Here is a 24,364-nt window from a genome sequence, read left to right on the forward strand (position 1 = left end):
GTACATTCATACAATTGGATATTATTCAGCAATAAAGAGAAATGAGCTATCTAGCCACAAAAAGACCTGGGAGAACTTTAAATGCATATTGATAAGGAAAATAAGCCAGTCTGAAAGGCTACATACTATGTAATCCCAATTACACTGAATTCTGTAAAAAGCAACGTTATAGAGAAAATAAAAGATCACTGTTTGCTGGAGGTTGAAGGTGAGGGAGCGATGTAATGATGGAGCACTGGGCACATTAAATCTATTTAATATTGTAATGACAAATATATGACATTAAAATTAGTTCTTAAAAATCAAGTAAACTAAGAGTACATACAAAATAAATCAAACAACCAAACCCCAACAATGGCACAAATATTTAACATACCTTACAAATGCTGACTCTCAAACAGGAAAATATTGAGAATGATAAAAAACTTTTGATCAGGTGGCAGGTTTGAATTGCTCTTATTTCAGTATGTATGTGCCTCACATACATACACTTCAAAATCTGACAAATGGATGTTAATAGAAATGGAAGAAAATCTAGAACTCTATAATCTAGAGTTAATAGTGAAGAACCTTTTATACCTCTAAAATGCAAATGTCTGTGAGACCTGGTGATTCTGATGTGTTCAGCAACCTGAATAGGGACTCCAAGGAAGCAATATCTATATAGTAGTAAAGATGATTAAAGAGCCCACCACCATTAAATTTTAGTTTTATGTTGTTTTGTTTGCTATTGTTTTTTGCAAACAAGAAACAACAGCAGTGATTGATTCTTTTAAAAAATTCTTCATGATATCAATGCCCTTGATGACATAGAGGATGATACTGTTTGGAAAAATGTGGCTATTGCTGACTCTGAGCAAAAAAGTGATTCAAAGCGTTGGATTTTATGTTTATATTAACAGGTGCAGATCTAGGGGTGTGAATTAAATAAAATAGAATGCAAAAAAAAAAAGAAGATAGTGAATTTGGATTTTAATTGTATCCTCCTTATTGAAAATAATACGTAAGCAAACCACTTTAAACTAGAAATAATAAAATAAACATTACTAAAAGGAAATTAAAAGAGTTACAAGAGAACATGGGTGAGTTGTCTTAAAATCCTTATTTTTGTTTTTAGTGATCTTTTACATTTTTAACTAGCTAGTGTATTCATATATTACAGAATTCTACAAAGGGCATATAGAGAAAGGTACACCTCCCTACCATTCCTACTTACAGGATATTAAGTTACCTATCATAGAGACAAGCACATTTTCAAACTGTTTTCCAGAGACATTCCTTCTATTCATATACTAGCATATATGCGTGAAAATGCAGGGAGTTATTTTTATACAAATGGTACATACTAACTGAATATAATTTTTCCTTTTCGATGAACGCTAGAACATTCAGAGCTGCCTCTTTCTTTTTCACGGCACATACTATCCCATTGTATGCATGCACTACGTATTTGGCCAGTGTCCAACCAACAGACATTTAGGTTGTTTCCAATATCTTCTATTACAATAAATACTATAAGGAGTATGAAATGCATATTTTCCTTACCCTTAGGTGAAAATATCTGAAGCACACATATAATTTCCATGAGTCTAATGCCTCTCTTGTATAAATTATATTTAATTATACTTGAAATGATATCAGAATTATTACTGATATTTTCTGTCGAATTATTAAAAAAATGGTAAGGCAATATTTTATTTAAATTGGCATAAAAACGTATGCCACAATTTATGGACAATTTCACCATCAATAGACTGGTAAAAACTAAATAAATTCCTGCCGGGTTTCTAGAACTGATTATTAAGCAGGAAATGACAAGTACAGTAGAATAGTTAAAATGATGTGCCCTGGGACCAAACTAGCTGACTCTCACTCACTCACGGCATAAGCATTTCTCTGTCCTGTTGCCTGGATAGTAAAACAGAGATGATAGTGACACCAAACTAATTTCTTCAGTGTTTAGAATAGTGCCTGACATATATGCACTGAATCAGTAACTGTCTTCAGTATTCTAGGAGGGCAAGGAGGATTTATGTTGGGAAATACATTACTAAAACTTACAACTTCAACAAATTAAAGGAAAAAAAATGAAAATATCTCAAAACACACTAAGAAAGAAAGATTCATAAAATTCATCGGTTCTCAAATAAAAATGGAAAGTATTCATATAATTAATGGCATCATAAGCAAAACTCAAACTTTGAAATAGACTGGGGAAAATATTTGCAATAAATATGATGTCAAATAATTAAGGGTCGTATTATATAATTAAAAAGTTAGAGAAAAGTTAAATAACTCCATGAACTTGTGTACAGAATATGAACAAGAAACTCCCTGAAGAAATAAAGTGACCAAAGAGAAATCATAAAACAAATAAGCTCAGACTTAACCTGGATCAGAAAAATGCAAATTTTAAACAGTATCTTTCACTTACTATATTGACAAAAATAAACATAAATTGATAATATTTAATGTTTGTTTAAAAAGCTATAGAGAAATATATATTCTCTGATTTTATTAACAGTATGAGTTAGTATAGAATTTTGTGGGCAATTTGTTAGTATTTTTCAGTTTTGATTTACATTCCCTGTCTAGGAGCATAATGTACATTTACAACAAGATTTATATAAAAGTTAAGTTCAAACTGCATATTATACTTCAATATGATAAAATATTGAAAGTTTCATCTAAATTGTCATCAAAGACAAGGGGATAAATGCATTATGGTAATTGATACTATAGAATACTACTTATTTATAAAAAGAATGAGCCAGAAATTTACATGCTGAAAAGGTACTTTTTGAAGCTTCATTGCTATCTGAGAAAACATTGCAATAATAGATGTACATATATATGTGCATATTAATACATAGCAGTGTGTGTGTGTTTGTGTACATAAATTAGATTCAATTCTTACCTTTGCTTCCTATAGATAAGGTATTTATTTCCTCTAGCTTCTTTCAGGAATTTTTCTTTATCTTTGAATTTCTGTAGTTTGAAAATGATATGACTAAGTATAGTTTTTGTTGTTCTATTTTGTTTTGTTTTGGGCATTTGCACTCCTCAACGTTCTCTGAGCTTCCTGGATCTGTGGTTTTGTGTCAGATATTTATTTGGGGAAGTTCTCAGTCATTAATGTTTCAGATATTTCTGTTCGGTCTCTATTTCTTCTCCTTCTGGTATTCCTATTACACATATGTTTCACCTTGTGTAGTTGTCCCATAGTTCTTTTTCTGTGGATTTTTTTCAGTCTTTATTCTGTTTGCTTTTTTTTTTTTTTTTTAGAGAGAGAGGCAGGGAGGTTCAGAGGGAGAGAGAGAGAGAGAATCTTAAGCAGGCTCCATGCCCAACACAGAGCCCAACATGGAGCTCGATATCACAACCCTGAGATCATGACCTGAGCTGAAATCAAGAGTTGGATGTTTAACCGACTGAGCCACCCAGGTGCCCCTCTGTTTGCTTTTAAGTTTTGGTATTTTCTATTAAGATCTCCACAAAGCTCAGAGATTCTTTCTTCAGCTATGTCTGGTTTACTAGTAAGCTCTTCAGGGACATTCTTCTTTTTTTTTTTTCTTTTTTTAAGATTTTATTTATTTATTTGAGAGAGAGAGAATGAGAGAGAGGAGGGTCAGAGGGAGAGGCAGACTCCCTGCCGAGCAGGGAGCCCGATGTGGGACTCGATCCCGGGACTCCAGGATCATGACCTGAGCTGAAGGCAGTCTCTTAACCAACTGAGCCACCCAGGCACCCAACATTCTTCATTTCTATTAGGATGTTTTTGGTCTCTAGCACTTCTTTTGGATTCTTCTTCAGAGTTTCCATCTCTCTGCTATATGGCCCATCTCTCATGCTGTCCTATAGTGTTCTCACCATATTAATCATATACTTTAAAAAAATCTTGGTCTGATAATTCCAACATCCCTGCCTTCTCTGAATCTAGCCCTGATGCTAGTTCTACCTCTTCAAAATGATTGTTGCCTTGAGTATACCTTATAGATTTTCTTGATCCTGGGACATGATGTACTGGTTAGAAGGAACTGCTAAATATAGGCATTTACTAATGTGGTGGAATAGTGGGGTGTGGAGAGGGTGCATTCAATAATCCTATCATTAGGCCTCAGTCATTAGTAAGTCTGCACCCCTGGACTCTAAACTTCACCATTGTTTCTCGGGACTCCCCCCTTGAAGTGAGTCAGGATGGCTGGAGTGGACTGGAGTTATATATTTGCCTTCTCTCACCTGGCAGTAAAGGGGGCTGGTTTGGATATCTCTCTGTACATTGAAAAGCCATTTTCACACACACACACACACACACACTCTGGCTAATTACTTTCTATTAGTTTTTAATATTTTACTTCCTTTACAACTTAAGTCTAACCAGGAAAATTCTTTCTTTTTTTTTATTTATAAAAATAGCATTTATAACAGAAACTATTTATTCATCCATTTGATTGTTTTTTTTAACTGAAACGTGTTTCCCAGCAGAGTAAAAGCTAGATGATGGAAGGGACTAGTTTGCTTTTCTTCACAGTTGTATCTCTCGGGCTTAGAATAGTGCCTGACTATGTAGGTGTTCAATAAATATTTATTAGCATAAATTAATGCTTGGGCAGACAAGAGTATAAGCATAGTTTGATAAAGTATAAATCATTCACCATTTTTATTAGATAAATGATGAGAATGCAAGATAAAGGTAAGTTTAATTTAAATTTATAAGAGCCAAATAATGGAATATTCTAGAACTTTACATGAATGACATTCTGTATGCCACTGACTTTAATTTCTCTTTTCTGGAACTTGATACTCTTTAAACAAGAATACTCTAAGTGTGTAATTAACATATTCTGTAAAAATCTGCACAGTCTTATAATTGTGATAACATGAAAGTACTAGTCTAAGAATACTTCCGATCATGTTTAGAGGCCAATAGAGATCCAGTCCATCCAAATCAGTTATATTCTATTTCCCATTGTGATTTTATGTAACATTTTTGAGAAAAAAAACTATAATATCTTCCCAATTCAAACAACAAATTTTTGAAAAAAAGAGTTGAAAACTATTTTCCCAAAGCAGGGGAAATGACAATATAAAAAGTTATGATGGATAACAAACACAGAATGAACTCCGTGTTTTCATCTTCCCAAGTCTTTAAGGTTAATTAAACCCAGCAGGACTTACACACCAAAGTGTTGATGGATAAACTACCAATTAATAGAGTGAAATAAAAATAAATGGCAGAACTTGAATATACCTCATTGTTTTGCACACAGTCACCAATATCCCTTCAGTTAATTAAGACAAAAACATGATTTCTCTTTCTTTCACCCCAAAGCCAAATCAATCAATAGTAGTTGACTCTTCCTCAGCTATATCTAGACTCCAAACATTTCTATCTGCCTATAGTACTGCTACCTTGGTCCAAAAGAATATCATTTTTTACCTGGGGTATTTCAAGATCCTCCCACTCAATCTTTCTGATTCTAAATCTTTCCTCTGCACCTATCAACCTTCCAGTAATTCATTCTTCACAAGCAGCTAAAGTAATCTTTAAACACTTACTGGCGGTGCCCGGTTTGCTTAGTCAGTTAAATGTCTGATCTTTGGTTTCGGATAAGGTCATGATCTCAGGTTGTGAGATCAAGCCCTGCATGGGGAGCCTCCTTGGGATTCTCTCCCTCTCCCTCACCCTCTTTCCCTATCCCAGCTCTCTCTCTCTCTCTCTCTCAAATAAATAAATAAATAAATAAAATCAATATAGCAATATAACAATCAATATATTTATATATGATTATGTTATAAACACAGGGTTTTCTCAATATGCGAAAAAAAGACTAGAACTGAGTTTGGTATATATTTATTTAGTTAATAATACAATGTAAAAACACAGCAGGTTATTAAAAAGTAGACTTTGTTCCAATGAGGAAAGCAGGAGATACTGGATAGTGAATTGATCCCACTATGTTTACTATGGCACACGTTACTATCCCATTCAAGTGTGAAGCAGAGCCTGATTTCTGTTTGTTCTTTGCTGTGTTCTGTGTCCAACAAATAAGTAGGTGGCATTTTGATTGTGAAATGAATCTAATTTTTTTTGAAACGAAAATGTATGTTATCTAATTTAGCATCTCATGAAGTGAAAATATCCTTTATAGAGAGTCAGTAAGAAGTGGTCATAGACAAATTGTATAGTGGGATTGAAATAGGCTTGGAGATGTAAACAAAACAAAACAAAACAAAAATGCAGCGTGAAGAATGGATTTTCCTATATTGCTAAGCCTAGAAATTAATGCATGAGGCTCTACATGCCTAAATGTATGTATAGAAAAACAAATAGAAATGACTCAACAATAAAAAAATAAATGAATTACTGATACACAGAACACCATGAATGAATCTTAAAACATGATTGAATGAAAAATGCCAGACACAAAAGAGTAAATATTACAGGAATCAATTTTTATCAAGTTCTATAGCAGCTAAAAGTTATTTATGATGAAAAGAATCAGACTAGTAGTTGCCTGGGGCAGGGGGAGGAATATGAGTTGTCTGGGTAGAAACATTAGAGAAATTTTGAGGATGATGTTAAGTTTCTGAATTTTGATAGGGCTTGGGTTATACAGATACAAACATGTGTCAAAACTCATCAAATAGAACATTTTATGAATTTTACTCTATGCAAGTTTTACCTAAAGAAAACATTAACAAAACAGCATGCAATGCTAGGCAAGTTGAACTGTGTAGGGTTAAGTGTACGGATACACTTTGGATTGAAGAACAGATAAATATGGGATAAGAGAAATATAATGAAATATCTTTTAGAGAATCCAAGTAGTTGATAAATGGGTGTTGGCTATAAAATTCTTTTAACTCTTTTGTATGTTTTAGACATGTAACAGAAAGACTGTAAGATTTAAAAGGTAAAAGAAATGTTCTTAATTCTTAAGAATAGTTATTTTTGATTACAGGGTTTAATATACACACATATGTATATGTATACAAACACACATACACATACACATAAACATTGTGTGTTTATATTATATGTGAGTGTGCATGTTCTCCTGTGCCTTCTAAATTTTTTTTTCATTGAGCCTATTGTACTTTTGAGATTAGGTTCAAATCTAGCAAAACACCACCAACCCAAACAAAAAGTATTAAAACCTCTTAGTTGCCCTTTTACACGACAAAGGAGTTCCCTATAGTACTCAGCTCTATGTATTTTCTTGGAATTCATATTCTAATTGAATGGGATGCTACAGAGAGCGCCAAATTCTAACATATAGTCATCTTTTGGTCAAAATTTGGAAGATTACGTTCAGAATCCATACTAATGTATCGCAGAGCACATATAACATCGCTCTACAATCTTGAAACCTCTATATAGTCATCTCCTGCACTTGAAGGAATTGGCATAATTTATGTTTTTACTCAGTTTACCCCAGTTTTTAACTCAGATTACTGTTGGTGTCCTTCTTTTATTCAATATAAACTGAAAAATGGTGGGAGAAATCATAAATACATTTGTACCACTGTCTATATTTCTACTTCTTTTTTTCCTAATTCTATTTAAATCATGACTAATTATTTTTTGTGTGGATCCCATTTTAAGATTTATTTTTTAATAGTTTGGTTTCAAAAGCATTTGGCTCTATAACATGTTACATTTAAGGTCATACAGACTTAAGATCGGAAAGCAGACAGTAGAGTGTCCAATGGTCTTAGAGTTGAGCTCTTTACTCTGCTCAGAAAAAAAGTCCCTGAACCAAGTCTGCAAGCTTGACTATAGCACCTTTTTTTTTTTTTTTAAAGATTTTATTTATTTATTTGAGAGAGAGAGAGAGAGCACATGAGAGTGAGGAGGGTCAGAGGGAGAAGCAGACCCCCGCTGAGCAAGCAGCCCGATGCGGGACTCGATCCAGGGACTCCAGGATCATGACCTGAGCCGAAGGCAGTCGCTCAACCGACTGAGCCACCCAGGCTCCCGACTATAGCACCTCTGTAACGTAATGCGCTGTGAGTGTCTGCTACTTACAGGTATGCAGCTTTTCCTTCTTCGAGTTCTTTACTTTTCCCGCTAGAGCCGCTCTTCTTCCCGCACATTCTCCTCGTGATGCACATCAATAGCCCACATTGTCTAATAAAGAAGCAGCTGACGTCCGTTACCACAAGGATTAGCAAGAGTGCCGCCACACCCAGGCCAATGACTGCTCCAAGCCCAAGACCATTAAAAAGCGTATCTTAAAAAATAAAAGAAAATGATTTTACTAAGCTCCAAATTAGAAAAAAAATAGACAGTTATTTTGAAAATAAATCTTAACTAAAGAGACAGGAAAAAAGTGATAGTCACTGGCAAATTTTAATTTCATAATTGTTGGGAACCATTCTCTGGCTTTTGAACAATATTTTAAGCAACTGACAGGTGAATGATTTGCAATATTTTTTCAAACTTTATTTAGGAAAAAAACTCTTAAGCAGCTCTCTTTCCAATATACTTTTCGATTCCCCGAGGGGAAGATAATGAATATTATCACATCCCCAACTGTACTGGATCAGAAAGTCACAACCATTAATGGATCACCACGTTGCTAGAAGGAAAATACAGTCAAAACTCCTGTAAGAAAAGATTAAATAAATGTTCTATATGGAATTATCTTAGTTTTAAGTCTTAAACTTGCAAATTATGTGTGCTCCAAGCACTTTGTTTTGACAGAGAACACATTTTAAAATATCTGTATATGAATATTTTGAGAATCACCATTTTACAATAAATGGTTTACTTGTATTTTTTTCAGTTAATATTTTAATAAATCATATTAGACTAGAGGCAAACTTTTACAGAGCTATGGTACTTGTGACCTTTCTGAAGCTTATCATGGGAAGGTAGGGGACGATGGGAGCCATTTTTCCTTGATGTGTGGTTGCAGAAATTCCTGAAAGTCATACAGAAATTATCCATGGAAGAGATGACTGGGAATAGGATAGAATATGCTGATTAAGCAGAAATAGCAAGGAGGAGAGTGGTAGTGAAAATGAATCAAGTGTTTTATAACTGTAGTTGAAGATGTGGGTAGACTACACAGCCACATCAATGTTAGCACAAAAATAAGCACCATGGAAAGAGATTAAACTGGAGATACTGTGTTATCCAGAGGGAAAAGAATAGGATTCTTATAAGACAATTTTAGAGAATTACTCGAAATGATTCTTTTTTAAAAAACTTTATTTGACAGATAGAGAGTGCACACACAAGCAGGGGGAGCGGCAGGCAGAGGGAGAGGGATAAGCAGGCTTCCCACATAGCCTAGCTGGGAGCCCCACACAGGGCTCGATCCCAGGACCCTGGCATCATGATCTGAGCCGAAGGCAGACGCTTAACCCACTGAGCCACCCAGGCGCCTCTATTTAAAGTGATTCTTAACCCAATTATGTTAACATTTATATACATAACATTATAAAATTATAATTCTCCTTTTTAATGATAAAATGCATTTATTACTCAGCATCATAATGGCATCTTAAATATATAAGAGATGTGTAATGCAAGTGACAGACAGGGACAGATGCAGACTTGGTTTGGAGAAAACCACTTCTGAAAAAACACATATGTAAAACAAAGTTTTTCTAAGTTATATTTTTAAAATTCGGTGTAATATTTTAATAATGATTTGAAGAGATTGTGATCTAAAGGAATCGATACAACTTTTTATTTTAAATCAATAAACTAGTGCTGAATGATGACACACCTGTCTGAATCTTAGTTGATTTTTTCTTTTTCTTTTTTTTTTTTTTAATTTTATTTATTTATTTGACAGAGAGAGACACAGCGAGAGAGGGAATACAAGCAGGGGGAGTGGGAGAGGGAGAAGCAGGCTTCCTGTAGAGCAGGGAGCCCGATGCGGGGCTCGATCCCAGGACTCTGGGATCATGACCTGAGCCGAAGGCAGACGCTTAATGACTGAGCCACCCAGGCGCCACCTCTTAGTTGATTTTTCTACTGAATGACTGAGCCTCTCATCTATATTTATCTTTTTTTTTTTTCCCCCAGGAAACGCATGTTTTATAAAAAAAATCATTCTATCCATGACATGTTTCCTGGCACTTTCCCCAGCGACTCTGTGGATGACCTGTGCTAAAACATGGAAGTACTTCTACAGCATCTCCGTGAAGTTACAGGTGAGAATTCCTTAAGTTTTGAATCAACAAACTTACAGCTCCCATGCCCAAGCAAGTATACTTTTGATTGTAATTCTTTTATTTCTGATAAAGAAAAACAGGAGACAAACATATAATTGTGTTAGAGGAAAATTAATTTTTTTCCTTCCATTTTCAGAATCTCCATTCCCCATCAAACTTTACCATACTACTTAGGTAGTGATAGTTTAGGAAAATTGCCTAGCTAAGATCCAGAGAAATTACTAGTTTCCATAGCACTGTTCTTGTATCACATGAACCCACTTTGAGGAAAGACTGAAGAGACAATTAAAAATCATTTTATACATTTTCTTCCATTATCCATTTTTAAATATATAAATGAGTCTTACCTGAATGCACCATTACAATATAATAAGGACGATTCACTTAATGAAATTTCTTTGATACATGTCAAGCTAAATTTTTTTTTCAAAATCCACAGGAATTCATTTTGATATACTGCACATGATTCAACTACCAAAGCTCAGAAAAGAGGAGTTGAAAATATGAATCTGATTGGGCATTAGACCCTCTGGACATATTGACTCAATAACCCTGTGCTTTAAACTAGTCACTCCTCTTCCACTTCACTTAGGTCCTTCTCACATGCAGAACGGTTCTAGACAATAAATCCCACAGATCAGTGATGATCTACCTGGCCCATTATTAGATCTTCATTTACCTTTTTTTTTTTTTTTTTCTAAATGTAAGTTCCACGCCCAGCATAGAGCCCAATGCAGGGCTTGAACTCACGACCCTGGGATTGAGATCTGAGCTGAGATCAAGAGTCAGACACTTAACTCTCTGAGCCAACAGGCACCCTTTTATTTACCTTTTTTTTAAGTATGAAGAGACTGGCTTTCTACTTAAATGCACTGAACCTGGTGTCCATCACATATTGCTGTAAAACCTTGGGTGAGGCAGCTAACTTCTCTAAGACTGAGATGCCACTTTATTAAAATGAGGGCAATTACAGAAACAGCAACAATCACAAACTAGATCATGGGGTTTTTGGAAAGACTGTTGTGAATATAATAATGTACTTAATACCTCTATCACTTATTGCTCAGGTCAGAGTAAAAATCTAACAAGTATTGGCAATAGTATTATTATTAATTATTATTATTACTACTACTACTATTATTTTGCTATTGTAAAATACTAGGGAAATGAGGTTTTGGTGGAAAAAATAGACCATCTAAAGTTAAACTAGTCTATAAACATACTTCTTTCATCAGCACCCTAAGGTGGGACATGATCTCTTATTAAACACTGATTATTCTCTTGAGAATACAGTCATTTTTACTTATGTTTAGCTAGTTAGCTTTTAAATGATAAATATTTTATTTGTGACCTTTTTAGCATTAAACCAGCATATTGCTCTGCTTCATTTCCATCTTTAGAAAAGCTCTTAGAAACATTATATTTGTAAAGCACCTTATGGTAAAGGAATATTGATGCTAAAATAGCTATTACTTTTTTTTTTCCTAGGGAAACAAAATTATACCTTTTAAACTCATGATTATAAATGTTGAAGGTTACTTGATGTTATTTTTATGGAAAACCAAATATATTTTGTCATTGCAGAGGATAGGATGTATAGCAAGTAGGTTTATGTAATAGATATTTAATTTTCTTTTAAAAGTTATGTTTTTTTTTTAATTGGCTTAAGAATGTATTTAAATGCTAATGTTTTCTCACATCCCATGAAGTTAGGCTATAATAACTATGAAAGCCAAATTTTCTAATTTTTTTTTTTTTTTCTGACACCTATTTATTCTGGTGGGGAAGTTTACTTATTTGTCTTTGGCTTTTTCACAGACAAAATCATGACCACATGTAAAATTACATCACTAGGATTTGGGGACTAACAATGATTTATTTTTTCAGTAACATACAGAAAATACTTTCTTTTTAAGTTAAATACAGTTTTAATTATTGAATTAATTGAGATTGAACATAGCAATCATTTAAAGGATTTCCAGTTCAACTTTTCTTTTTTAGCTTTCCAGAATATTTACACGTGTGTTTTACAATATATGATATTTTATGATAATTTTTACAACTCCATCACATAGGAAAACAATGTTATCAGCTCTACTTTACACATAAGGAAATTGAGGTCCAGAGAGGGCAGTGGCCTAAGTCACAGGATAACCCTTGATATTAGATCAGTACAAATGAAGACTATGTAGCTTCAGGTTTTATATTGTTTATACCTGTGTTAGATTTATGTTGTGTATCATCAAATAATCAGGAGAGGAATAACATAGTAAGTAAATTAAAATGTGTAGTTTTCTTACAGAAAAATGTCCATTTTTTCCCCTATACTGCTAGACAAGGAACAACTATTTAAATGATGTACAACAATATAAATCATTTTTTTATGTATTCTTGCTATTAGCTCTCTCATTTTGTACTGCTCTTTGAAAAAGGGGATTTTATATTAGAATTTAATAAGAATAAATAATTCAGGAATTATAAAGTTTAAACATCTATTTTTTTTGGTATATATTTTATTATTGAAAGCAAATAGGAGAATCAGGCTGACTGAATTTCTATAACTTTCCTCCCACCTGACCTTCCGTCACATGAGATTTAGAAATTGGCAAGCTGAATCAATACAAGTCCCCAGACCTTTATGTAATTACATCTTAACTGAAATAAACACATACAATCAAAGCATTAAAATAAGAAAAGAGAACTTCATTTTAAATTTTGTCACATGCATGTTTTCATGTTTCTGTTGTAGAAATTAACTCACAACTAAAACACTGAATTAATTTTCCGTGAGATTTATTGCAACTGATAATACTAGTTTTTCAAAAACCTGTATACTATATTCATAAAACTGGTCTTGCTTTTTGACTCCTTAGATAGTTTAGTATTTTATTTACCTATTATTCTATGTGTACATATCATCTTCTCCAAATAGATTGAGAATGACTTTCAGACTTGGAAAAGTAATAAAAACATGAAGAAAAAAAATTTTTTTTTAATCTAATAGGTCCGAAAAATGGAGATTTCATTTTTGCTCTCAGAATAGTGGTAGCTATTTCCATGAGAGATATTCCTAAGTATCAGTAAGTAAACAGTGTATGAAAAACAAGAAGACATTCAAAAACCTTTTGGTGTTTCTCATAACATCGCTAGGTACTATATATTCCGATATCGCAGGAGGTATACTTGTCTCCTGCTTGTATGTTCTTCCTTCATCCTGCTCAGAGTCACACACTTTCAAACATCAATTGATCTATGGAAAATCTAGGTGTAAATCTATACACATATATGTCCTATCTGAAAAGAGGTGAAGCAGGTAGCTTTTTGCAGTTGGGCTCCATCTGAGCCACGATGGTCAGCTACTTTAAAATCAGACATCTGGATTATCTCAAGACTTGTGGCTGCATAGTTTAAAAAAAAAAAAAAAGACTATCAAACCATTTATGCTTCACAAACCTCCCTTGAGTACTGCCTAATTAGTGTAGTACATATGTATGATATGTACTAAAATCGAACTAATAAAAATTAACATAAATCTTTAGGTTTATACATCCTTTTAAGTCCTTTTCTACTTACGAAGTACAAGTTCCTAAAATTTCATTTCGTTTCATTAACACAACCAAAGAACAAAAGAGTAAAATTTTTATATTAACTAGGGCATACAGTTAATAGTAAGGGCTTTCACCAGGATTATGGTAATCTTGCATTATAGAAGGCATACTCTAGGGTGATACATCCTTAAAAAAAAAAGAAATTGCACTAATTTAAAAACCAACTACCATCCCTAAGGATTTCACACAGTTTCTCATTGTGTTGTTAGACGAGCTGTTTTCAAAAACCACCTGTCACTTACAGACTTGGGAATTATCTTAAATTGGTAAATTAAATTTATGTTTTGTGATTTTCTCCTAGGATCCCTCAAATTAACAAAGAATAAAAAAGTGTAGCAGAGAGAGCAAAAGTATAGAAATGAGACAAAGGTCTAGACTGGTTCAACAAAATAAATTTTTAAAACTTATACAAATTTTAATAAGTTTCACAATTTCAAAAATGATGGGAATACAAAAAATAAAGTCTAATCACAACATTTCCCCAGCACAGACAAAGCTGCAGCCTTTACATTTCTTGACATTAACCCACTTGTCAAGAAAGAAAATAATATTTTCCAACCCATGGAGTTGTGTAGAGAAATGTCTTATTATGCATTTATAAGACTTTCTATTCTCTACTGGGAATACTGACCTGCTAAACAGAACCTAAATCATGTGAAATTTGTCTTTGGACTTGATAGTCTTCTCTCAGCTAAACTAAATGGGGACTCAGGCATGTGTAAATGTGATATTTGTATATTTTAGGTATTTAGAAAAAAATCATTACAAATATCTGTTTTTATGTATTTGAAAAAAAAAACACATGACTTTCAGGTCAACTTGGTAGGTGTAATCACAAATAAAAAAAAGTAAGCTTTGATTTATTCATATTATAAAATTCACTATTAAAGAGGGAAGTGTTAAAACCAATGATATTACAATCTGAGCACAACGTCTCACACTATTTCCATTTCTCCAAATACCACATTTCTCTTCTATGTCATGACCATGGGCCTCCTGCATTATGGTGCCTGGTGTTCATCCCTGAATTGATGGATCCATTCCATTTCGATTCATATTTAATTTCCCTGTTTGAAACAAAGGCTTGGACTTCTGAGGTTTCCAATGTCTGGTTAATACCCATTAAACTGTATTAATTAGAAAGAAGGAGAACATCATTACAAATTGCATCAGCAAGGAGAATTAAAAATACTATTTTCCATTAATTTAAAAAATTTAAAAATCAAATAGCAAACTCAAGAGCCACTATAATTGGATTTTATATTTTTCATCCCCTCTAAGCTACTTTTATTATTGCTTCCCCATACACCCAGAAAAAAATGGAGTGTACCCTCCTAAGATATATGTTTTTCATTTAAATTATAAACAGGTAATATTTTATAACATATTTATACTTTGATAGAAACAATGCAATGTATTGTTCATACATTTTTGTGGCTCACACACTGCAATTAGATATAATTAAATCATAATTATAATTTTATTCTGTTTCATTATCAATAAAATGTAGGTAATAATTCTCATGTATCCTAGCTAAAATATGCTTTGAGAGGGCGCCTGGGTGGCTCAGTTGGTTAAGCGACTGCCTTCGGCTCAGGTCATGATCCTGGAGTCCCGGGATCGAGTCCCGCATCGGGCTCCCTGCTCGGCAGGGAGTCTGCTTCTCCCTCTGACCCTCCTCCCTCTCATGCTCTCTGTCTCTCATTCTCTCTCTCAAATAAATAAATAAAATCTTAAAAAAATAAAATAAAAAAATAAAATATGCTTTGAGAATCATACTATGAAAACGGTTTGGGAATTCCAAAGAACTGCACAAATGCATTATTATTTCAATTGTTATACTTATTACTTTATGCTCACTTTGTTTATAGTAACTTCTTATTTTATTTGTTTACAGTATTTTTTTTAAAAAAATAGAACTTCTCTACTTTTACCCAAAACCTTCCTAGATTTTGGAAGCTTAAACATTTGAATATTGCTAACATTTATGAACTATGATGCATAAAAATAATTGTAAATACATATTTACATTTTACAAATGATTTTTATTGTTTTTTTGATAAATTATCTTCATTAACATCTAAGGTTTAAGATCATTTTCCTTCTTCTGGTTTTAGATGTGCATTTCACTGTGACTAGAACTCAACATTGTTAAATATTATCCCTTTTTTATTTTTCCGTTATTCGTATAGCAAGTTATCTTTCTGGTCATTCCCATACTTCTGTATGTCAAATGAAAATCTTTCTTGATCTTTGTAAGATTGATGTTAAAATAAATGAAAGCAAAAGAATTATTAAAAATTCTCTTATTGTCTCTGATAGATGAAATTGACTTTTGCCTGGTTTGGGATAAGAATATATCCTTTTTTTTTTTTTTTTTTGGTATTCTCTTCTGTAATTCACCTGCCTTCTTTACCTCACCATTAGATTTTTTTGTTGCTGTTATCATTATTATTTCTTTTGTTGTTATGGTTATTTTGTGCATTTTAGACACATTTGTCTTCACTGAAATAAAAAATAAGATTGAAACTTTCAACAGATTATTGCCATGTGAATCAAAACCTCCTCCTTAAAATAAAGACTGTACCTCTTTTGTGTTCTAATCTTTTCTCTGTCATACCTTGGTTCCCTCTTGGACAGCTTCTAGTATTCATGAGATAATGAAAGCATTTACATCATTCAGCGTCCTGACAAAATGCACTTATTAGCAACTTTTTAAGTTCACTCAAGTTCATATTATTCAGATATTTAACTGCTTAGAGAACTAGCTGAATGAAAACTCTTCAGGTGCAGCATGAATTATCAGGCATGCAGTTTTCAAAGAACAATGAAAAGAAAAAAGTATGTAATGCTGGTAATATCTGTGATGGCTGTGAAAGAGCACTGTTACCAGGGAAAACAAAACTGCGGAGTTTTTTATAAGGGGTTGCATTTTGGGAAAGGAATCTTGGGATTTTAAAATTCAAAATCTTTACAAATATATAAAAAATGAAAAGTTACCATCATGAAAGGAGTATATAATTGTATGAAATTGCACTATTTATAAGTGTATTGTGCCCAGTCTGACAAAGTTTTAATTTTTAGGATCACATAAAAGTAATTTGCTGTGTATTAAAGGGACATGTATTGAGTTCATTGGAGCTCTTTCAATAATCTAAAAACAAATTATAAAAGTTCATGTCAGAGATTAAAACTTGATAATACTTGATAATACAATTTGTGGATCCACACATTAATTTAAAAGGTTGAAATTTTCAGATTTTTTAAAAAAGATTTATTTAGGGTGCCTGAGTGGCTCAGTCTGTTAAGCGTCTGCCTTGGGCTCAGGTCACGCTCTCAGGGTTCTGGGATTGAGTCCCGCATCGGGCTCCCTGCTCAGTCGAGAGCCTGCTTCTCCCTCTCCCTCTGCCTGCCGCTTTGCCTACTTGTGCTCACTTTCTATGTCTCTGTCAAATAAATAAATAAAATCTTAAAAAAAAAGATTTATTTATTTATTTTAGAGAGAGAGGGAGAGAGCATGTAGGGAGAGAGGAGAATAATAGAGGGAGAGAGAGAAGAGAAACTCATGCAGATTCCACGCTGAGCTTGAGACCAATGCAGAGCTCGATCTCATGACCCTGCGATCATGACCTAAGCCGAAACCAAGAGTTGGACGTTTAGCCTACTGTGCCACCCAGGTACCCCTGAAATTTTCAGATTTTATATATTAAATATATATATATATATATATTTTATATATTACAAGTAAAATTCATCAATAATTTTGCAGTATTATTCAAATATATTAACATAGCCTACTGTTGTTACTTGTATGTGTTTAAAATCCTCAAGCTTTCAGTACATTTTAATAAGATGGTCATGATTTTTCTAGGTATACTCAGTTAAGCAATATTGATGTAGCTGTTTGCTTGCTTACTACCAAATTTCTTTGGGGGAGGAGGGTGAAGATTGTATTTTACATCACCTATTTCTTACCACTGTGTCTCTATTCTTTAGTTATTTTGATTCTTATGTTAAAATGTTCTTGGGACGCCTGGGTGGCTCAATCGTTAAGCATCTGCCTTCAGCTCAGGTCATGATCCCAGGGTCCTGAGATCGAGCCCCACATCGGGCTCCATGCTCCGCAGGAAGCCTGCTTCTCCCTCTCTCACTCCCACTGCTTGTGTTCCCTCTCTCACTGTGTCTGTCTCTGTCAAATAAATAAATAAAATCTTTAAAAAAATAAATAAATAAATAAATAAAATGTTCTTTACATGTATAACTATTTTTATGTATATATGTAAGACTCATACATGTGTGTGCGCGTATATATATATATATATATATATATATATATAAACTCAATGATAATCCAAAATTTCCCTTCAAATCACTTCTCCCTACTTGGAAGTATTATTTGAGAGAAGGTGGGTTAAGAGGGAAGCACACATAAACCAGACTTTATTTATTTATCTATTTACTCATTTATGTTTACTATCTGATTTGGGGCAAGACAATTAGCTAATTGAGGATATTTGGTTTGGTAATGGGAAAGGAATTGTAAACATGTATATTATATAAATGGTATTTATAATTATAAAACTCTATACATTTTCCTAAGAATGTCTTTTCTTATATATGTTTGTTTACAAAGACAGAATTATAAATTAACTATCTTTTCAAAATATTTTCTAGTCCTTTGATATTACAGAAATATTTTTGCCCAAGGCTAAATTGGGCAAAAATGCATGATCACCCTTTATTTTAGCTCAATGTTATTAAACAGTTTTATCAAGCAGTTGTGAAGATAAAATATGAAAAGAGCCAAAGACTCTCTTCTCTGGGGACTCATATGAATTGGGGGAGATGAATAAGACATGTAACTTAGAAACTGAAATGCAGTGCAACTGATTGCTTTACTAGTGGTAAAAATTAATGTAGCCTGAGCAGATAGGTGGGAAAGCATATAAGTTAGTAGTTAGTGGTCAAGTAAGACATGATCGAGAAGACAATATTTGAAAGGTATTGAAGAATGAGAAACTTTCCATGTGATGAAAGGAGTTTATTTCAGTCAGAACATGCTATGAGCAAACATGGAAATGTATGAAAATAAATGGTATGTTTTGAAATTAGCACAGATATACAAATATTAGAGGTAAGATATTGAGGATGATTGAAGTAGGTCGGAGTTAAGTGAATAAAATGAAGAAGTTAAAAATAATGGACCCTGAAACTGAGTAGATAGACAAATAAATCACCCAAACCAAAATCAACCACCACCACCACCACCACCACCACCACCATCACCACCAAAACCTCAAAAGTGTGATCTTTCCCCAAAAGATGGTAGAGAATTGTTAGAGATACATAGACAGGGAAGTAGAACCTGTTGCAGGGAGGGAGCTAGTGGAGGCCTGGGCTATGGCTTGGAATGCCTTTCCAGTCTTCCCTCTCTCTTATTCCATGCCCATTTCCATAATGCACCCAGGCTTGTCAAACTCTGTTTGACATTTGAAGCAGTGAGGAAGTAGTTAGACTCAGCCTGGAACATGTGATTAGTGATTGAATCAACATTAGATAATTAGTGTCCATTAATATATTTTAAAAATAGACACTGTATAAGATAAAATAATATTATAATTTGCATAATGTATATTTACAATTATGTATAATTATTCTGTATACTTTTAAGTGGAATGACATTGCAAGAGGCTCATCACCTTCACACCATTTTTTGTTTTTTGTTTTTTTTTTAATCTACACAATCTTCCTTAAGGTTTTAATATTTATCTTTTGAGAACAATTCCCTGTAAAAAGAAACACTCTAAAATATAAAGTTATTATTCTTCTATGGGAGTGTTGATGGAAACCTGTCACAGTCTCAGAAAAAGTTAAAATAATATAATGTAAGAAAAATAATTAAAGAACTAAGCTGTGCTAAATTTTGAAAAAAAGTTGGCTAAACACTTATAGATAACAACACACTTCATAAATGTTTCAAATAACTGAAAATTCAGAAATGAATATTTGTAAGTGTTGTTACAAATCTGGTGCAACAATAAACCACGAGAGACTGTGAAATGAACTTTTTCTCCTTTGTAATTTCTATACTATTTCATTTTTATCTGGCAATGTAGCACTTCACTGCATTTATATAAGAGAAATATATATTCATATCTAGGCCAGCAATTTTTCACTTTATAAAAACTAATTGAATAACTTCCATATTAAAGAATTATCATTTGAACCCAGGTCCAGTACTAACTAAAACAAAAAGAGAAATATAATGTTTTATTAAGAGCACTGGACCTGGATGCTAATTGTGACTCTTTACGTAAATTATTCAATTTCTTTAGGCCTCACTATTCTCCTCTAAAATATGGGAGAAATGATACTTACTTCAGAGGGACTTTATGAGGAGTGAATGAAATATTCCACACAGCATGTGACACAGTACACATTAAGAAATAGAACCAAAGTCACCATTTTTGTTTCATACCTTGGCTGTGGATCAGCAGAGAACCTTAGGAATTTTCTACAACTTTATTCTCATGGTGCTTAAATGGAATTATAGTAATACATTAACCAAAGAGATTTGAAAAATCTCTTTAAGCATTTACATCTGCCTTTATAAACTTTTGCTAGCAAAGGAAACTACTTAACAATGCTTGCATTATTAAAATTATTAACTTTATTCCTGTATTTTACTAAGATAGTATCTGATTATTTTGGTCTCCTACTAGTCATTGAAGTTTCTAAGAAGACTCTGAAACTAGTTTACTATGAAAGAAACAGTATTTAGTAGTGTTTCTAAATTATTTTTGCAATATGAGTCTACTGATGATGTATTATTTGTCCCAAAACAGAAGTCACTCAATGATTATATGTTTATTACACTGCGATATTGGATCTGATTAAGTTAGAAATGAAAACACACAATAAGGACAGAGAAGATTTGTACCAGTAATAAAGAAAACACATATAACAAAGCTTTTCCTCAGTTTTCTTTATTACAACAATGGAGACACAGAGGTACAGAAAATAAAATGACATTTAATATACTATGAAACACATGCACAGGATTACACATAGTGCTGGATATTATGTTGGGGGTTTTAAATAAGGGATGATACTGAAGACAATACATATATAACATACATTTTTTTCAAGAAAATAAGCTATGATGAAAACAAATGCAATTAAAATGATCAGAAATAGTCACTTTAAAACACAAGTGTTATACATAAAATCAGTGTAAGATGTGAGATAAAAATATTCTTAAAGAAGTTCATGAATCATGGAGGTTACTTAAAACAGTAATTTTTAATTGCTTGCATTTAAAAAAAGATTAACTAGGAGATTTATTTCATAGTGCCCATTTAGTACATGTATAGAATAAAAATAAATATGGTATAATTAAGAAAAAAGATGTTCTCTCTTAATATTATGCAATGTTTGCAAATGTGTAACTTTATATTTTTATTAGTTAAAATGGAATGATAAAGAATAACTTAATTTGAACACACACAAATTAAGAAACATTACCTTATATCTAAAAATACATTCAATTAGTTCACACGTAAAATGAAATTTGAGTCTACTTGAATCAACCTAGCTTTAAAAATTAGGTAAACTAATAGTCTACCAACAAAGCCATAAGGACATTAGTTGCAGTTCAGGTCAGCACAGATAAAATGATAGAACTCTTGAACATATGTGTTTTCCTTAGCTGTTTCAATATTTTTTCAATTTAGGCTTTGAAATTAGTTAATAGCCATAGAAGAAGGATGCTTACTACCAGAAAATCTTTATCTGGCTCATTTTATGTAGGATAATAAAACCTAAGGTATTTGGAAAACACAGCATTATTATCACACGCTTATCTCTTATTTCAGAACAATTAAATTAAATTTAAGGTTACTGAATTTTTTTGCCTTAGATAAAAATTGAGATGCTGCTTAATACACTATTATAACCTTTATGTATTTCATCAAGTTTTTAAGTACAATAAATTAAAAAGGGATAATACTACAGCTTTATATTTAAAAGTTAGAAAAATGTTAACTCTAAATGTTAACTCTACCAATTTAGATGTTAATACAGAAGAGATCAGGTTAATGAGATGTTAGAAAGATTGTTTTTTCTTTAGGTCCTAAAATTTACAGTGGTAATACCTTCTGGATTCTAAGATAAATTATAAAGTATTAACAGTGATCAAATAATTCTCTTTATTTTTATGACATAATCAGCTGGCTTGGAAATGGAATTTTTACCAATTTCAATTCATATTGAAATAATTCCAAGGGCTATTTGTAGAATATTTGCATCTCCAATGGATATTCAATGCATTAGTCTTTCTGAAGGTTTTATGACATATATCCATAGCACAAATGCTAAGACTTTAACATTTACCAGTGATTAATGGAAAAGGAGTAGAAAAAAATAAACCCTATTTATTCATGGCCAGAAATTGGCGGGGGGGCGAGGAAGGCTGGAGGGGGTTGGGAGAGAGAGAGAAAGGACAACAGGGCAAGAGAGACAAAAAGGAGGAATAAAAGGGAATGTGAGAGAGAGAGAGAGAATATTAGAAAGAATGAATTGGAAGGAAGGAAGGAAGGAAGGAAATAAGCTAATATAAGAGAAAACCTACATAATTTGTACCTATTCAAAGGTTGTTTAAAGGATATTACATTAAACCTCACAGATTTGAGCCATAATAAAATACATTAAATGACACATTTGGATACAACCTTCATGATAAGTAAAATTATAGTGCATAGGGGCTAAAGAAAATTATAAATAACATTTAATTTAGGTAGTATTGTAACACACTATTTAAAGCTTTTAATACTGCTAATGTCATAACCAAAAACAAACAGGTAGAAATTTTCAGATAATTTTACATGACTAAAGAGATTTCCTAACTACTTCAAACTGAAAGTATTATTATAGGTAACATGATCTAACTATTCTTGAAAACTAGACCTGAACATACTTAATGATTATATTGTTTATATAAATATCTATCTTAAATCACTAAAATCATTTGTAATTTTAAAATTTATGTTTCCACTCCTAGTGAAGATTAATAAATATTAATAAATATGATACTTTTCAGATATCTAATAGAGTTTATCCTGACCCAAAAAAGATTAATTACCTCTTGCACACTCTATTTTGTTTAATATAACTGAATAATCACAAATCCAAATGTACAAAGTTGAAACTACTGTAGAATATTCCTTATTTCAGGTTTAAATTAAATATGTTAAGTCACCGTTCTTATATGGAAAATATTTGAGTTAAATTATAATGGCTTCCAAATTGACCCAAATTGTATAACCTGTGAACTACTGTGCATACTTGTATTTTTAATTCTTAATTAAAAAAAACCTTCTGTATATTTAAATAGTGAAAACTATTTGCAATTAAATTATTTGTGTATGTATTCATTTTATATGTCCAATTGAAATTATAGACATAAACTGTTAATCCAATGTCTAGAATATATATATTTATTTATTTAATTTTTTGAAACACTTAAGATACTTTAGGCTAAGCTAAAAAGGGAAAGAAATTAAAAAAAAAAATAAGCCATAAGACATTTTAATCTTGTCCATGTCTACCACGAATGAATGCATATATGTTCATTTGTTTCATGTTTCTGGAAATGGTATGAGTGTAGCATTTATAAAATGTCGTTATTCCCAATGACTAATATGAGGAGAGAGGATGAAAAATGCCAATTGACCTACAATTATCCTATCCAAGAAGTTTCCTAGAAAAGAATTTACTACTACTTCTTAGGCATACTCTGTTAGCACATCTGGTACATGGTATTGGTGAGCCTTATAGTGATCTGATGAATAATTACGGAGTTTGGTTTGGAGAGGAGAAACCAGTAAGGCTAAATAATAAAAGGAGAAAAGAAGACAAACCAGGAAAAATGGTGAGGAGAAAAAAAAAAGGAGATATCCATGATAATAGAAGAAATTAATCTTGATCTCCACATGCAGATGAAGTAATCATCCACAAGGAAATCAACCTAACTAAATAACTGGTAGATGATGCTTAACACAAACTTCTGGAATGATTTAACATTTGGAGATATGATATACACATCAGTAGACATAGACATATTACATGTAATTATTAACATAAAACTCACCTTAACACACAACTTCATATTTTATACATTTGAGACACAGGGTTTTATTTAAGAATTTATTGAATGAAAAAAATCATTGGATGATATGAGGGAGAGACTTAAAATAAGTTGAATTTTTATGTTTTGCTTACCAACAATCACATTCGTTTAGACCTATAGGTAGATACTAATTAGACTAAACAGCACTGTCAGATTACAGGGTTGCATATAACAAAACTAAAACTCAGGTAATAAAAAAAAAATAATTTAGCAACACTTACATATTACTAAGATTTTCTTTTTTAATCTGAGAAGATAATTTACAATCTCTAAGGCCTCATTTATTGAAATGTTATAGCTGTACTGCCCAGAGTTTTGTGCTTTCCTATTTCTTGTAGAAATAAACCAAAGCACAGAACCTGTATTTTAAGATGTC

At 32.4% G+C, this 24,364-nt stretch overlaps 1 protein-coding gene across 1 annotated transcript in view; it reads right to left on the minus strand.

The window, feature by feature from the left end:
* NCAM2 (neural cell adhesion molecule 2) overlaps window positions 1–24,364 on the minus strand; it is a 517,778-nt gene that overhangs the window by 10,121 nt on the left and 483,293 nt on the right. The window contains exon 16 of the mRNA XM_032406278.1: window positions 8,033–8,237. Within this exon, the coding sequence (XP_032262169.1) occupies window positions 8,033–8,237 (205 nt within the window). The remainder of the gene's footprint in view (window positions 1–8,032; window positions 8,238–24,364) is intronic.

Source organism: Phoca vitulina, unplaced genomic scaffold (genome assembly GCF_004348235.1).
Source record: "Phoca vitulina isolate PV1807 unplaced genomic scaffold, GSC_HSeal_1.0 scaffold8, whole genome shotgun sequence".
NCBI classification, from domain to species: domain Eukaryota; kingdom Metazoa; phylum Chordata; class Mammalia; order Carnivora; family Phocidae; genus Phoca; species Phoca vitulina.